The 18,423-nt window shown below is 35.3% G+C and overlaps 1 protein-coding gene across 2 annotated transcripts in view; it reads left to right on the forward strand.

Annotated features, from left to right (window-relative positions):
• The window catches only part of LOC150106468 (cytosol aminopeptidase-like), a 245,362-nt gene that overhangs the window by 15,147 nt on the left and 211,792 nt on the right, over nt 1–18,423 (forward strand). For both annotated transcript variants that reach the window (XM_090393141.1, XM_090393142.1), the window contains one exon: nt 14,883–14,934. In XM_090393141.1, coding sequence (XP_090249267.1) covers nt 14,883–14,934 — 52 coding nt within the window. The remainder of the gene's footprint in view (nt 1–14,882; nt 14,935–18,423) is intronic.

The following is an 18,423-nucleotide window of genomic DNA, read 5'->3' on the forward strand; positions in this document are numbered from 1 at the left end:
AGAGTGTTTCCATGAATAAATAAAAAAAAAAAAAAAAGAAGTGAAATCTTAATAGATTTTTAGGTTCTTAGTTTGTTTCAATGGTATGTAGTCTTGGCTGACAGACAAAGAAAAAAAAGGTATCACGTTCTGACATTTTTTTTTAAAAAGAACTTAGAGAAAATTTTATTATTCTACCTAAATTTTATTATTCACTTTTTAAGGATAAAAGTGAAAGTTCACTTCTTCCAAAGTATCTACAAGAGAGTTTCACTCTATTATGTGTCCAAATTCAAACAATTAGATAAGAGAGCTATTTACTACTGAACTGCAAGCCTATAATATAGTATTTTGGTCAATTCATTATCTCCATATGCTTGGAATTTTCAAAAACATCATTTCAAGAACACCTACAAATAGATAGCTGTAGCTGCAGGGCCCATTTATCAAAAAATAAAAAATAAAAAAAATAAAAATAACTCCCATACCAGCTTTGATATTAAGCAAACCATTTCTACTTAGGGGGAAAATTATTATAAATCTCCAAATACAAACTAAACCACATAAAAACTTCCATTTTAAGCAAAGGTTGGATTCATTGTATCTCCTCTCCATATTTCAGTCCAAAAAATAGCCATAGTCTAGAAAGAGCCAATAAATATTTATCTCAGCAGGCTTCAAACACTAGACTAATTACTGCACCTTTTTTACTTGTGTACTAATCTCCCAAGAAGAAGTGTCTCTTCATTGGAATGGGAAATCCCTTAAAGTTTGCATAATAATACTAATAAAGACATAATCACCCACAAAGCAGACAAGGAAATGCTACTTATTTTAAGCAGCATTGACTATGAGCCAAAATCTCCTATATCCTGTCAAACACTTCCAATTATTTAGAAACAGAATGTGATACTGCTTGGCCCTCACATATTCAAATTAATGGTCTTAACATACACACATACATAACTTCGCTTCTCCGAGAATATTAAAAAGCAAATCAGGACATCCTATTATTCCTCAATTATATGGTGTGCCAAACTGTCTGGTACTAGATGGCATAAGTTCTTCCCATACCTTCTCTCTAAATATTTATTCAATCTTCTCATTAAACAACCTCCAATCGATGACTTCATATTTTATGTTGAATTTGCTTATCAGTCTGGGAATATCACTACAGTAAACTAAATCACCTTCTTCTGAAAAGTAAGGAAGAAAATCTCTTTCTCTATATCTTAACAATGAGAAAGAAGTGCCAGGGGCTAACAAATTCTTTTCATTTAGTTTCGAGCCCAGCAGTTCTGCAGATTCCTTAGGAAGACCCAAATCTCTGACCAAGTTGTTTAAATCGGTCTGTGAAAAAAGTTCAGGTGAAAACTTTGAGAAATATGATAACCTTAGTAGTCAATGACTAAAGTTCAACTAAAGAATCACACAAGAAAATGTGTGTGTGACAACAGGAAAGTCATCCGTTATCTCGGCAAATCAGATTCAAAGTAGCCACCTGCATTTTTATCTGCATTCCTCCCTCCCTCTCCTATCTTAAGATTGAGAAGTTTCATGGAAATTTCTTTATTTATCATAAAAAGGCACTTCAAAAAAGCGCTTATACAACTAATTAGCTGTAAATAAAGGAGAATGAAAATAAATACCAACTGAATTTAAATCCAAATACTATTCATACCATACCAGCTTTGATATTAAGCAAACGATTTCTACTTAGAGGGAAAATTATTATAAATTTTATAAATATTATTATAAAAAGTGCCGACTTGGTTGGCTGAGTGGTTAGCGTATCTGCTCTCCAGCCAAAAGGCTGCGGGTTCGAATCCCACCATGGGCATGGATGTTTGTGATTGTCTGTGAAAATACTAGTGGTGGTGGTGATGATGGGCGATAGATGCCGTTGGTATAGTTGTAGTTGGTGGATTTGAGTGGTGTCGATGAAGAGTTGTGGAGTAGGTGCCCTCTCTCGATGAGTCTTCGGACTCCCTGGAGGTGTCATGTAATAATAATAAAAATCTCCAAATACAAACTAAACCACATAAAAACTTCCATTTTAAGCAACGGTTGGATTCATGGTCTCTCCTCTCCATATTCCAGTCCAAAAAATAGCCATAGTCTAGAAAGAGACAATAAATATTTATCTCAGCAGGCTTACACTTTTATATAAAAATTTATCATTTTTATAATAAAAATGATAAAATTAGAAATTGAGTAAAATTGATGGGTGATGAAATTTTTTTACTATTTTTTCTGAACTCAGCACCTAAAAATCTATAAGAATCAATTATTACTTCTCAGACAACTTTTCCATTGCAGGTCTGTGTTATTGCTTCTGTTCCTAGCATATGCTCTGATCTAATAACAGAAATTATTCTCACTGGGATGAATGCTTTTATTCTCCACTCCACTAAAATCTTCTACCTTTGTCCAAACCCTGGTTCTCCAACAATTGTGTCCAACCTCTCCAAATAAAAAAATCAACATATGCCCAATGGTTCCAGTTAAAAACTCCAGCCTCTCACTCAGACTGCATTACAACTCATAACAACTGCAAAAATAATAATAAAATAAAATAAATAAAAAAAAACTATCAACAAATCTAAAGCATACTTTGTAAATGCTAACGCTGCACTAAGCTTGTCTCCTGTCCTAATGGCATTCATGCCCTTTGGTCACTTGCCAAGGCTGTAGGATGCAACTTCTGTCCTTCCATGTTCCACCTGTCACATTCTAATGGTATTATGGCAATATCCCCTGAAGAAAAAACAGACCTTCTGGCATCAGCTTTTTGCTCTAACTCTCATATTGATGACTAAGTATTCTTCGTACCATTCCACAAACTATCCACAGTGTGCCTCCTCTGAAATTTCACCAGAAAATTCCTTAGCAGCCTTAATACCAATAAGTTTTCTCCTGGCCCTGATGGTATTTTTCCAGTTTGAAAGCTTGTGCTCTAGAACTTGCACCTGTCCTGTGTTGCCTTATCAAGCTGTCATACTCACTAGCATCTACCCCACAGCCTGGAAGCAAGCTTTTTTCCATCTGTTCCCCAAAAGGAAATAAAAGTTAGCATCAAACTATTGGCCCATTGTTCTGACCTCAATACTCTCAAAAATAATGGAAAAGGTCATTAATAGCTAACTGCTTCACTACTTGGAGACCCACCAATTACTTAGTGATCATCAGTATGAATTCTACAATTCTTGTTCCACAGCAGACTGCCTTTGCTAACCTCATTTGCCTTTGGAATGCAAGCCATGGAAAAGTTCAGAGAAACTCAAGTGGTCACTCTTGATATCTCAGTACCATTACTTATGCTCTTCCTCCTATACATTATGATATACATAATGATGACATTAATGATATATATAAAAAGAGAAGTGGAGAGTACTGTCATTAGCAAAACTGACAACAGTACTCTCCAATTTTCTTTTCCAAAATGGAATGTCTCTTTTCTTTTTCAAAACCTTGGAGTGCTCAGGTAACTCATGCTTCAAGATCTTCTTTAGCCAGTTCTCTTAACACTGATCTCCTTTCTATTCTCAGTTGGAGTGAGGAATCTGGTGAATTTGAATGCCACCAAAACACAGTCCTGTCTTCTAGAAAGAAAGACCATTCCACTCTCTCCCTCACTTTTGATAATGTTCCTTTCTTCAGTAAGCACCAATTTTCACTTCTTGGGGTTAACTCTCACATCCAATCTATCCTGGCATGGGCACATCAAGTCCATAGGTTTTTCATCCTCCAAAAAACTTGGTATTCTTTTCCTTTCCAAACAGCACTTTTCTCTTGCTCAACTCCTGACACTTTATAAATCTCAAATCCACCCAAACTTAGAATACTGTTCTTCCCACATTTGGAGTGGTGCACCTAAAACTTTCCTCAGAATGCTTGATTGTATATAGAAGCAAGCAGTTCACTTGATTGATAACCCTCCTGCACTGCCTCCCCTCCAGTCACTTTCCCATGGATATTCTGTTACTGTGTTATGTCTCTTCTACAATTATTTTCATGGGTACCTCCTTTGAACTGGCCTCTACAATTCCTCCATTTTCCCATATTCACATATGAACACATGCAGCTGCCAGTTGACATCTGTTTGCAGTTCAAGTGAAAACTCATCAAACCAACTTCTCACACCTCAGGTTTTTGGAACAGTCTTCCCCAATGACCACAACCTTCAGGTTTTCAAAAATTGCTGATGATGTGAAATTAGGTAATTAAGGTGATGTGGAGAGCTTGCAGGATGATTTAAATCGACTGTCAGTATGGGCAAAAGTTAATGAGTGTCAATTTAATGTTGAGAATGTTGCAATTCCAAGCTGACAGAGCAGTGGCATAGTTAGCTTCATTGTGTAGTCATGGAATCCTCAATGTGTAAACACAGTGAAGGCTAATAGTGATGTTGTGATGTTTTGATGAGAGGAAGTAACCCAAAATATGAGGGTCGTCTGAAAAGTTCTCAGGCTAACAATGAAAAAACAAATTTATAATTTCAAAATTATTTTTATTTTTCAACATTATCTCCCTTAAGACTAATACATTTATTCTAGTGATGCTCCAGCACCATTATCCCATCCCTTTAGTGGTTCTCAGTAAGATCTGCAAAATACCCCTCTAAAGCTGCAGTCACCCCTTGATTCAAAGAAAAACACCGATAGCAAGGAAGAGTTTTAGTTTTGGGAAGAGATAGAAGTCAGATGGTGCCAAATCTGGGGAATAGGATGGATGTTCCAACAATTTATAGCGCAGATCCCTTAATTTTCCCATTGCCAAAACACTTTTGAGGGCACGTGCATTGTCCTGATGAAAGATGATTTTTTTCTTCTGCAAACCGGGTCTTTTCTCACAAATTTTTTGGTCTAGTCTGGTTAAAAGATTGGAATAATATTCTCTGGTTATTGTTTTATCCTTTTCAAGATAATAAACAAAATGTCTTTAGCATCCCAAAACACTGATGCCATGACCTTTCTTGCTGATGGGACCGACTTTGTCTTCTTTGGCACTGAACAACCAGTTTCTGTCCACTGTTATGACTGCTGTTTGGATTCTGGTGAATCCAAGTCTTATCCATAGTAATAAATCAACGTACAAAATCAGTTTTAATCTTGTTAAAACGCTCCAAGCACTGTTCAGAGATTTTGATTGATGTGAGTGCATTTTTCAGATCAAAAATGCGAAAGAAATGCCTATAGTCTCAGAAATTTCACGCACTTTGACTCACCAGTCATCCAATACCATATCGTGCACTTGATCAATGATTTCTGGTGTTGTTACACTTTTTGGACGTCCTTCACGTGGATCATCTTAAAGGCTGGTATGGCCATGTTTAAACTCAGCAGTTCATTTCTTAATTTTCAAAAATGAAGGAGAAGAGTGCCTTTTTTTATAAACTTTTATAAACTTCGAATGAATTTCTTTTGGCATTAAACCTTCTTTTACAAAGAATTTTGTAAACCGCACAATACTCGATTTTATCCATTTCAAGGATACAGACAACACTTTTGCTTCAGACAGCTGTATAAAACAAACTACTTGATAGTAATTGATACTATCATTACTATCAATTGATACTAATTGATAGTAATGATTTGCAATTTCACATTGATGTTTGTGATAGATGTACCAACTTAGAAAAAAAATCTTGCCGATAGTGTTGCCATCTATGGCTGAGGCCGAGAACTTTTCAGACCACCCTCATAGAGGGTGCTCCTGTCATTGCTCTTGAGGAATAGTTGAAATATTACTGAACATTCTTACTAAGCATGCATCTATTTTATGGTCATTATTTATATCATTTCAATGATATTTTGAATAGTGCTGCAAGAAAGTTATCTACTCTTCTACAATTTCCAGGTTGGGTACGCCTTTCTTAGAAAGGAAACTTCTCAACTTGAAAATCTTCTTGCAATCTGCAGATGTCTCTGCTGATTTTGTAGTTTTAATACTTCAGTGAATGATTGCTATAATTGGATACTTGAAAGAAGTGCTTCGTCTGAATCTTAAGGCCTAGTCAGTAGTCAGCAATGCATCATCATCAGATACCTGATATATTTCCTCAAAGAATGCACAGGATATTATGACAGTATTCATGATTAAAGTTACATTATTATTATTATGAATCTCTTGTTATCAGAAATTTTCCATATCAGTATGCTACTTGTCGTAACTTCAGTATTGTCATATCTTATGTTTCTCTCTTTTAGAGTACTTCTGCCTGGCATCATTCATCTCTGTGTTCATCTCTGTCTTTTCCCTACTATCTTGCTATTATCTGTTTTTCAAACCCTGCCTCTCTTCTCTGTGTGACTTATACCACCTTAGATTAGATTAATTCTGCTCACACATTCTTGAATGCTAACAATATGATATTGCCACTGATGCACGTATTTACTTTCCTAATTTTTCTCAGAAGTCTCATATCTGCAGTTTCTAGTCTTGGATCAACTATTTTATTTGTAACCCAACTCTTAGATCCATAATTACTTTGAACATTGTCTTGTATATAACCTTTTTAGTGTTTTGAGCAATTTCTCTCTTATTTCATGTAAATTTATTCAGTTTACTGAATTTTTCTATCCTTGAAAAGAACTTCATCACAAGCCTGTATAGCTAAAACCTAAAGCATTTTCTTCAGATTTTTCCACTGAGACTTCAAAGATTTAGTGCTTTTTATCAAATTCATTTTTTTTCTTGGATATATTTGTATAGTTGGTTCTTCAGTTCACCTCTGAAATCTGCTTGACTTTAACTGTTTTTAAAATTTTCTAATATATATATATATATATATTCTTCTTTTCAGTATGGTACTCATTATCCATTTTTATTCTGCTTGATAGTAATGACAATTGCTTTCTATTTCAAATCCTATACAAGTAATCCTCATATAACACGTTACTTATATAACCCGGTTTCGATATGACTAAACTAAAATTGGGTTACTAAAATTGTAGTAACCCTTGTTGAATGCAGTACTTATACAACACGGTCTACAAATTGTAGTAATCCTTTATCTTTTCATATGTTTTTCACCGCTCGACTTAAAAATCAAATTTTATCTTCATTAAATTTGTGTCTGCCTGTATCCTGCATGTAATTATAAGTACCGAATTTATATTAGGGGAAATACCCTTTAGCACGCATGTACCTCAATTGTTTAATGTATAAAATGTTTATTGTTGAAAATTGTCCTCGTTTCTACCAGGAACGTGCATTAAAAATCATAAGTGTGTTCATCTCAAGCTGAGCACTTTATTTTCTGGTGAGTTACATACAATATGTAATGCTTGCTTTTTTTGTGTAAAAAATTATTTTTATAGTAATGGCCACAAACTGCAACGAAAGGGGAAAACCAACATTGAAAACAAAATTTCTCTCAAAGAAAAATATTCAAAATCTTGGATTGGTTGAAAATGGAGAAAAACCAGGAGTTTTTGCAGGGACTTTGAATTTAAATGAATCAACATTTCGAACAATCAAACAAAAAAATGAACATAAAATCTGAGAAAGTGTTTATTGCTGGGTCAATGATAAGTGCAAAGCGCATTGCTCGTATACACGATATTCTAATGGAAAAATGGAGAAATCTCTAATGATTTCGATAGAAGATTGCACCTCAAATGAAAATTCCTGGATGGAAATCTTATTAAACAAAAAACTCTCAAAGTTTATAAACATTTATGGTGCAGACCAGGTGTTCAATGCGGATGAATCCGGGTTATATTGGAAAAAAGTGCAAAAATGCACCTATATTTCGAAAAATGAAAGATCAGCTCCTGGATTCAAAGTTTCTAAAGATAGAATTACGCTACTGTTTTGTAGTAATGCATCAGGTGATTACATGACAAAACCAGTGTTTATTAACCAATCCTCAAATCCTCATGCTATGAAAGATTAAAATTTGCACTATTTTATTTTGCCTAAAACATTTATGCATTATGTGCAATGCAGTTTTAAGTACAATTGGTAATTTTTATACTTTTATACTATCTATTTGTTTCATAGTTTATGTTTTCTTAATTTACATGAATTACCTGAATTAAATAAAAATAGTTTTTGTTGGATATGTCATTGTTGTTTATATAATTTAAAATGATTTCGGAACATAACCCTACTTTTTCTATGTGATCTGAGACTTGCATAACGCGGCATTTCTACAGAACCTAACATCTGCGTTATACGAGGGTTACCTGCATATCCTTTCCTTTAGTGTTACATGGTGATCAGCATTTATTTCAAACAAATTATGGAGATTACAACTTTGTCAGAATTAATTACATTAATTTCCTGACATTTCGGCCTTATACACACACACAGATAAGCTATATTACATTTCAAACAGTATGCCAAAGAGACAATGATTTGATCAACCATTATTCTATTTGCTTGACCTCTAGTGGGGAAAAAAAACTACATCAAAGCTATATTCTATTTATAACATCATCAGTGAACAAATTCCTATAGATAGTTTTATTATAGCAAAAGTGGTGTCCTAATTTAACGTGAGAGTTAAGATCCTGTATTATTTACAGCCCTATTTATAATCAACTCTTATACGAAAAGGTTATGTGGGTAGAATATGTGCTTTCCATATTCTTGGGATTTTTAGACCATCATTATTGTTAAGATTAGGGTGGTTGACATTCTTGTCAACCACCCTAATCACAGGCCTGCTTAAATTTACATTCATGCTGCATTTTGGTGTGACAGAAACAACGGGCGCCTTTCCAGTCAATTATATGTGGAGGGCACAATCAGAAAGGCAAGATTTACCATGGTTATTATATTTAATGTGCTGTTTATGTTCAGATAGGAATTGTGCATCCTGTTTCACTTATATAGGACAAATTACAAGTGCAATGAATACAGTATACTCCAGGTATTACAGTATACTCTTAAAAATGCACAACACTGTGTAAACAAAATTAAAGACATTACACTGGAAAAAAATGATTTATTAATCAGTTTTGATGTCTCTGTCCTTTTCACAAATCATTCAGTCACTCAATCAGTGACACAATTCTTCTTATATGGGACAAATTCCCATCCAATATCACAGCACTCTTTGCACATGTACTATGTTCTGGCTAATTTGTGTGGCAAAACACTTTTTACTTACAAAAAAGAAGGCATGGCCATGCACTCACCATTTCCTCCCCCCTCCCCACAATTGCTAACTTTTATATGGAAGCTTTTGAGCAACGTGCTCAAGATTCCTTTACTTAAAAACACAAAGTCTGGCTTAGAACTTACATACCTGCTATGAGAATTATAATTAGTAATTTATTAGGACACCTTCTTGGCAATTCCCATAGTAGGGTATGTAAGTTCTGTTCGCTACAAACTTGGTATTAACTAGGTCTACCTACTCATTGATGAGACCTCAATAAAGGTTGAAACCGGTCTGGGTAGTGACCTTCTCTCATAATGTAGAACAGTAATACAGCTCCTAGGAGCTGTATTACTGTTCTACATTATGAGAGAAGTTCACATTATGGGTAAATACCAAGAATAGGGATCGGAGCTTGCTCCACCCTTTCTATGAGTTGCCTCAGTGTTGCACTACCAAATGGGTCAGATGCTGCACTATCCAGTTATTTGCTTATGCTTGGAATCACCGAACTTTATATATAGTTTCTATATTCAGCATGAAACTCTTTGAGTTTCTTATTCGGCTAAGAAACAATATGGGATGTAATATCCCTTAACTTAAATAAGTTCATGTTGCCGAATTGAAGCCTTTGGCTCTTCATATAATTAATAACATTCTGTATTTATTTAACAGGATTTCACCTGAATAATACCAATTATGTCCACATGTCCATTTCTGGTTCATCTTTTGTCAGGAAGTAATCTTCTGCAAATACTTGATGCTGTTAGTGTGAGAAACTTTTAACATAATCTTTACTTGCAGAATTTCTGCAAGTGTTAGTGACAGACAAACAAACAAACATCTTTCTCCATTCACATATTTAGATTAACCTGCTTGTTACAGCTAAACAACTTGGATTTCATGGAAAATTATTTTGCTAGGTCATGGTAATTAATCATATCTCCATATTCTGCAGCATTTTTTATTAGCTTATGTTTATAGGAGAAAAGCCCTGCTCTGCTATCTCTGTCCGAAACTAACTTAGCCTTGATCATAAGTAACTTGGAGTCATTGATGGGAATAGAACGGACGACAGGACTTGTCTTGCTGAACTGCCTTTCTTCCATGATAGCAATTAAGAACTCAGTTTTTAATGCAGATCCTACTCATGAAAGGTTTACACTTTAGTCAGTGGATCAAACGTTAGGTGATCTTGAAACCCTGCTTTAGAAAACAAACATGGTACTTATTTAAGCCTATTTAAATTTTCAATAAGCAGAATGATGGTCTTTTGATGAACAATAAAACATTTACAAACATCCATGCCAGAGTGCAAACCCAGCCTGTATTTAAAGCAGTTTTTCTCAACCTTCTTTCATATGTGCCCCATTTTTTAATATTAGTTCTTGTGTTGAGACATTAACAAAAAAAAATTAGCAAAACAAAACAAAAAAAAAAACAAGTAGGAATTAATTAAAATTTTTAAATATTCATGCAAATTTAAATACGTCATCAAATCTTTTGAAAATTGTATAGATCTGGCATCGCAACACAGATCCTTGAATCATATTGATTTTTCGGAAACATTTGCGATTTCATCATGGTTGGCTGTATGGCAGTAACACTGCAACAGTGAGAAGTTGATGCTCAGCGTTACTTTACTCTTATTCACACAGCATAAAAACAATCTTTTCTAGCATAGAAAAATGGATAAATTTTTAATTGGATGTAAGCAGGCATCTGACGACTGTGGAACTAAGACATTAACAAATTCGGGTTCATGGAATATCACTCCAAAAGTAAAATCAAGAAAATATGCAGAATATTTAGATTTCTAAATATTCTGCATATTTTCTAAATCTAAACAGAATATTTAGATTTCTGTTTTACAAAGACTGAAGTAAATGATGAAGAAAGACCACTGTGTGTTATTTGTTCGAAAATTTTGACAGCTGATAGCATAAAACTGAATAAACTTAAAAGACATTTGGAAACATTTTTATTATTATTATTATTATTATTTCGGGCTACTCCAGGGAGTCCTTAGACTCATCGAGGGAGGCCCTAAACTCCATGTCAACACAACTATTTGACATTCTCCCGGCATCTATCATACCTTGCCTTGAACTCGCTCACTGTCGTAGCACCCACAACAGACTCTGACAGCTTATTCCACTCATTTACCACTCTAATAGTAATGAACCCAGCTCTAACACCCCTGCTAACTACCCTCTTGCCCAGCTTCCATAGGCATCCCCTAGTTCTCCCACCACCAGTCCTGATCTCAAAAATATCCTCTGAATTAATCTTATAGAATCCTTTTAGCAATTTGAATGTCTCAATCATATCTCCCCTTTTCTGCCTATTAACTAGTTTCTGCAACCCACAAATCTTCAACTTGTTCTCATATGGTTCATTCCATAGACCTGCTATCATCTTAGTCACTCGCCTCTGGATTCTTTCCACCTCCTCCCCATCAAGAAGGAACCGAGGTGACCAAATCTGTGCACAGTAGTCGAGATGAGGTCTTATCAGGGCTCGGTACAGAGGTATAATAACTTGCTTGTCTCTGCTCGTCAAGGTATTTTTCAACAACCAAGTGAGTTGATGAGCTGTTTTAGCTACTTTTGCAATGTGCCCCCTAAACTTCATCTCCCTATCCACCAACACTCCCAAGTCCCTGGCCTCATCAATCTCTTGGAGTACAGTTCCACCAGTGTGGTATACTGCTGCTAATCTTTTCACCCCAAAATGCATAACCTTACACTTTGTCACATTAAATTGACATCCATTCTCCTTAGCCCAGAACTCCAATCTATCTAAGTCATCCTGCAAGACTTTGACATCTTCTGCATTCACTATCGCCCTACCCAACTTTGCATCATCAGCAAACAAATGAACTGTTCCACTTAGATCCTTCCTTATATCGTTAATGAACAGATTAAACAGGAGTGGTCCAAGAACAGAACCCTGTGGCACACCACTAGTCACAGGCCGTCTTTTGGACTCCACTCCTGAATAAACTACTCTTTGATATCTCTCCATCAACCACCCACCTATCCATCTCACCAACCCTATATCCATTCCCATATGTTGTAGCTTATGGATTAGAATTCCATGTGGTATCCTGTCAAATGCTTTTGCCAGGTCCAGCAGTATCACCGTAAACCCATTTCCCTTATCCAGTTCTGCCGTCACTTTGTTATAAAACTTGAGCAAGTTACTGAGGCTTGATCTACCCTTCACAAAGCCATGCTGTCCCCTGTACAGTATCTCATTTTCATCAATCCATTCCTGTATTTTTCCCTTGACTACTTTCTCCAAGACCTTGACAACGACTCCTGATATGCTGATCGGTCGGTAATTTGTCACTATAGTCTTGGATCCTCCTTTATGCAGTGAAACTATTTTCCCCTCTTTCCATGCCATCAGGACTAAACCAGACCTGATACTCATATTAAACAACATGGTCAAGGGCACTGATAATTCCTTAGCCGCTTCACGCAAGACCCGTGCCGGTATACCATCCAATCCCACAGATGTATTCACATTAAGGTTCTGTAATAGACTATTCTGTAATAGACTATTTTGTAAGGAGTTAACAAACCTCGAGAGGTCTTTGCTGCCAAACTTAAATATTTTGAAAAGCAAAAATCTATCATTAAAAACGCTTTGTCTGTAAATGAAAAAGCTTTACTAGCTTCTTACAATGTTGCATATAAAATAGCTAGGTGCAAAAATCCCCACACTATCTGAGAAAACCTATATGATACTGTTGCTCAGTGAATTGATGATATATGAGGAGATATGCAGTAACAACTTTTGTTGAAGCTTTGACCAATTATTCTCAGTTCAGCTTGACGAGGCAACAGATGGCGACGAGGATTGTTATTTAATTGCTTATGTTCAATTTTGCAATGGATTATCAGCAGTTGAAGAGTTATTGTTTTATAAACCAATAGAAAGAAGAGTCACAGCACCTGAATTGTTCAAAATATTGGACAATTTTATATGCAAGCCAAGCATACAGTGTAAAAATTGTGTTGGAATTTGCACTGATGGTGCTTGAGTTATTTCTTGAAGGTTTAAAAGTTTACAACCCCTTGTGAGGGAAAAATACCCACAAAGTAATTGGACACATTACATGATTCATAAAGAATCTCTTGCCGCAAAGGAAATGAGTCCTCGTCTAAACATTATGTTAACAACAGTTATAACTGTGGTGAATTATATAAAAATGAGACCCTTAAAATCAAGACTGTTATCTGAACTTTGCAAAAACATGGCTGGAGTGGAACATTCAGTGTTACTATTTTACTGTGAGACAAGATGGTTATCACATGGAAAATGTTTACAAATTAAGAGACGAAATAGCAATCTTCTTGGAAGAGGAAAATCGCAAAGAAGCAGAGACCACTTATTTGTGATGAAATTGAGCTACTTGGTGGACATATTCGAGAAACTAAATATATTAAACCTGCAACTCCAAGGAAAAAATACACATATCTTAGAGATGAGTGACAAAGTTAATACTTTTTGTGAAAAACTAGAGTTATGGAACAAAAAGATAAAGCAACAAAAATTAGAAATGTTTGCAAATGTGGGTGAATTTATCAAAACCTACAAGGCAGAAGAGTAACACATCAAAGTTTTATTTACAACTACTGAAAATCATTTAACAATGTTGACGAAGAATTTTAGAAACTATTTTATAACTGATGACAACTTAATGACAATGTACGAGTGGGTTAGAAACCCATTTCAAATTATCCCCTGAAGGTTTCTCAATTGAAGAAGAGGGAACAATTTATAGACTTCATATCAAGCAGCTAAATCAAAAGACAATTTGCATCTAAATCAGTGTTTGAATTTTTGGCTGGTGTTGATGATGAATTTTCTGCACTAAGGTCAAGAGCTTTTCATGTACTTTTGCCATCTCCAACATCTTATCTTTGTGAAATCAGGTTTTCTGCAGTGGCTGCCTTAAAAACAAAATATAGATCTCAGTTAAATATAGAAAGAGAACTAAGAGTGTCAATTTCCAATGTATCACCATCATATGAAAAGCTTTGCTCCACAACAGGAAGCCATTGAGTTTTAGATTCATTGTTATTGTTTAATTTTAATTAGTTGCTTGGTATATTTTGCAATACTGATGTGTTCCCATAAGCATAACTGGTTTATTCAATACAGTGTATTTTATACATTTTATTATTTTATTTTCAGAGCGTATTTTATGTTTTTGTGTCAATAAATAGTTTCATTAAATGTTTTTGTTTCAGCAAAGTAGTTTTTCCTTTGATTTCTGCTTTCTTCCTTCCCCCTTAGATATTTTGCCCCCCCAAGGGAGCATGCTCCATAGGTTGAGAATTACTGATCTAGAGAATAGAATGCTATTCACAGAGCCAACCAGGCTGGAAAATATATAGCTATTAGTAGTAATTTTATTCGAATAATAAACAGCATAGTTCTACTGACTGTTAATATATCATGACCTTAACTGGTAGTCATGAATCAAAAAATTTAGAATGGATGAAGCACATATACCCTACAACCTGCCATGGCTAATAAGGTCATACCAAATTGTCAGTCTTCTGTGAATTGGCTAAAAAGAGTATTCTCAAAACTAAAGGCTAGAATTTCCCCCCTGCCTCTGAGGAGAGAGAGAGTATAAGAAGGCACTTGTTTGTTTTGTTATTTATATGTTCATTCCATATGGTATGGTATATTGTAACACACACTGAATTTATGTTGCTCCATTAGTATTCTTCATCATCCTTACAACTGTTTTTTTTTTTTTTTTTTTTAGATCAGGATTTACAAAAAATGACAGATGCAGATTATTTTTCAATCTTGATAAGGTAGGAAATGATGTATGCTTTTCTTTTTAAAGATATTGATTTATGTCATTTGCATGTTTGTAACTACTGTGTTTAGTCACTCGCATTTCTTGGAGATGAGGAAGTGATCCAGATTAAAGATGGTGACTGATTTGTGAACTGCTCTCTGTACAGATAGAATGAAGTTGTGTGCAGGTTTAATTAATGGAAACATCTACTTTTTTTTTTAATGTAGCTCTCACCCATGAAACGTTCTGCTGCAAATCTATAGTATATTTATAGCATGGGTGGGCTAAGGATTTTTTTATATATTTTTATTAATTTTATATATATATACATACACATTTTTTTCTGTATTTTTATTTTTTTACATAGTCTGGAAACCCTGCTCTAGGGACTAAACATGAAACATTTTCAAGCCACTTCAGTCCTCCAGACAGTGGTCTCACACCAGGTGATGAAATTCATCTCTCACCCAAAGACAGTCACAAACATCCATGCCTGTGGAGGGATTTGAACTCATAAACTCATATCCTATTGGTTGGAGAACAGGTATGCTAACCACTTGGCCAGCTAGGTTTGTCAAGTTATTATTATTATATGGGTATCTCCATGGGGTCAAAAGACTCGTTGTGGGAGATCTACACTAACCATTGCTCATACACTGGCGATCCATTCACCACTCTCCAAGCAAATAACCTAGTCTGCACAACCGTACTAACCACACTTTTACACAGCTTCAGAATGACCACTTGTTCTCACTCTACTACTCATGTATTGAAAAATTTCTTTTGTGTCAATCTTATAGAATCTCTTTAGTAACTCATAATTTTCTATCAGGTCTCTCTCATCTGCCTGTTAACCAAACTTTGCAAACCATGCACACTCAGTCTATCCTCATAGGGAGCATTCCACAAAGTTGTCACTAGCTTTGTCGCTTTTCTCTAAATCCTCTCCATTATCTCCTGATCTACAAGAAACCCATGCAACTAAATTTGTGCATAGTAAGTAGTCATGATCTTGGTGAATCATAACTTTATAAAGTTATGATTCACCAAGTTATGGATAATAACCTCCTTATCTTTACTTATCAGTGTGTTTCACCATCCAAGTAATCCTCTGAGATATTTTGACAACCCTTGCAACATATTCTCTGAACTTCAAATCTCTATTCCCCCCCTCCCCCAGATGATCCCTAGACTCATCATTTTCTTGTAATCCAGTACCGTCAACATGATACAAATGTAATATCTTTTTGTCCCAAAGTTCATTGCCTTATATTTTGCAGCATTAAATTGACAACAATTGCCCACACTGCCAATTTATTTCAGTTATCCTATAGGATATCTACATCACCTTTATCAACTGTTGCTACCCCCACACAGTGTTTTGCATCATCAGCAAACAACTGAATATCCTCCCCCCCCTTTAATCTGCTATGTCATTAACATACAAATTAAAGAGTAGTGGATCTCGTACAGAGCCCTGAGACATTCCACTAGTCACCCTCATTTACCTTGATTCCACTCCACCACAGAGCACCCTCTGATGTCTATCAGCCTCCCCTCACCTCATTCATGCCACCAGCCTCATATCCATTCCCATTTGCTCCAGATTATATAATAGTTTTTCATGCGGTATTCTGTCAAATGCCTTTGCGAAGTCCAGCAGTATCATGGTGTAGCAATTTGCTTTATTCAATTTTTTCTGTCACCTTATTATGAAATGTGAATAAATTACTGAGGCAGGACCTACCTTTTACATAGCCATGCTGCCTCTATAAAGTATCATATGCATATCCACCCATTCTTGAATTTTACTTTTAACCAACTTTTTCAATACTATAACCACCACTCCAGAGATGCTAATTGGTCAGTAATTTGCTACTTCTGTCTTAGAGGAGCCACCTTTATGTAATGGAACTACCTATACTCTTTCCACTCCCTTGGAACCTGGCAAGAGCTGAGACTTAGATTAAACAACTTTGTCAGAGGCACTGCCAGTTCTTTTGCATATTATCGTAGCATGCAAGCTGACATGCTGTCTAGTTTTATTGCCGTTTTTCATCTGATCAATATGATCAGATGAAAATTGGGGATATTCAACAATTAGGACCACAACTTTATAAAGCTCTGGCTGAAAGATTTACTTGGTATCTAAAAGAAGGAAAAATACCATCAAAATGGAAGACATCAGAAACAATTCTTCTCTTCAAAAAAAAAAAAAAAGGTAACATACAAAAACATCAAGAATTTCCATCATATATATATAAGTTAATAACAAAAATTATATCAAACAGAATCAAAACCATTCTTCAATAAAATAATAGTAAAGAACAAGCAGGATTCAAAATAAGTTATACTACAATAGATCACATACAAGTAGTCACCCAACTTAGGGAATGATGCAAAGAATATCAGATCCCTCTTTGCTTTCTATTTATTGACTTTAAAAAAGCCTTTGACACCATAGAACATAATGCAGTTTTACAGGCATTACTAGAACAAGGTATCAATCCAGTCTACATCAGTCTAATTAAAGAAATTAATACTGGTAGCTCTACACAAAAAACCTTATTCGATGACATTATAACTATCACCATAAAGTGAGGTATGCGACAAGGAGATGTCATATCACCAAAACGTTTTACATGTACTCTGGAAAGCACTTTAAGGAAAATCGACTTAAAGGGTGGTGTAAACATCAATGAAGAGTTGCTCCAAATATTAATGTTTGCAGATGATATAATACTCATAGCTCAAGACTCTCTGCAACATGAATCAATGCTTCATCAAGCCTGTAATAAAATAGGACTAAAAACTCACCCTGACAAAACCAAATGGATGAGAAACAAATACTGCCAAACCCACACTATCCAACTAAATAATTTCACCATAGAAAGTGTAGAATCCTACACATACCTTGCACCAACAATAAACATGGACAAACAATATTTCTGAAGAAATATCAAAAAGAAAAAGAGCTGCATGGACCTCCTTTAACCGTAAGAAATCTACAAACACAGATCCTAAGCTCATTATCAAAATAAGAGCTACCTTGTTCAACAGCTCTGTCCTTCCATCTTTAACCTACATCTGAAACTTGGAGCACTACACAAAAAGAACTATTCTACAAACCACCCAGCATGCCATGGAAAGAAGAATTTTAGGGATAAGTAAAAAAGACCACTTCACAAATACAACTCTCAGAAAATTAACCAGAGTAAAAGAAGTAATGAAAACCATAAATGACAATAAGACACAGTAGGCAGGGTGCAAGACTCAACGACAACAGGTGTCACAAACTGGTATCCAAGATCAACCTAGAGGAAACCCAGAATACCTCCAACTAGATGGAAACACCCTTTAACCAGTTACAGGAAACAAATGGAGAAGAATGACGCCCAAAATCACCATTGCTGGAAACTTTGTGACCTGCATTCGTAGAGATGTCCAGAATGAAATAACAGGTCCATCAAGGTAATGTAGATGATGATGTGTTTGCCATCTG

This window comes from Typopeltis vanoorti, chromosome 5 (assembly GCF_054136105.1).
Source record: "Typopeltis vanoorti isolate ZY-2024b chromosome 5, IOZ_Tvanoo_1.0, whole genome shotgun sequence".
Lineage (NCBI taxonomy): Eukaryota > Metazoa > Arthropoda > Arachnida > Uropygi > Thelyphonidae > Typopeltis > Typopeltis vanoorti.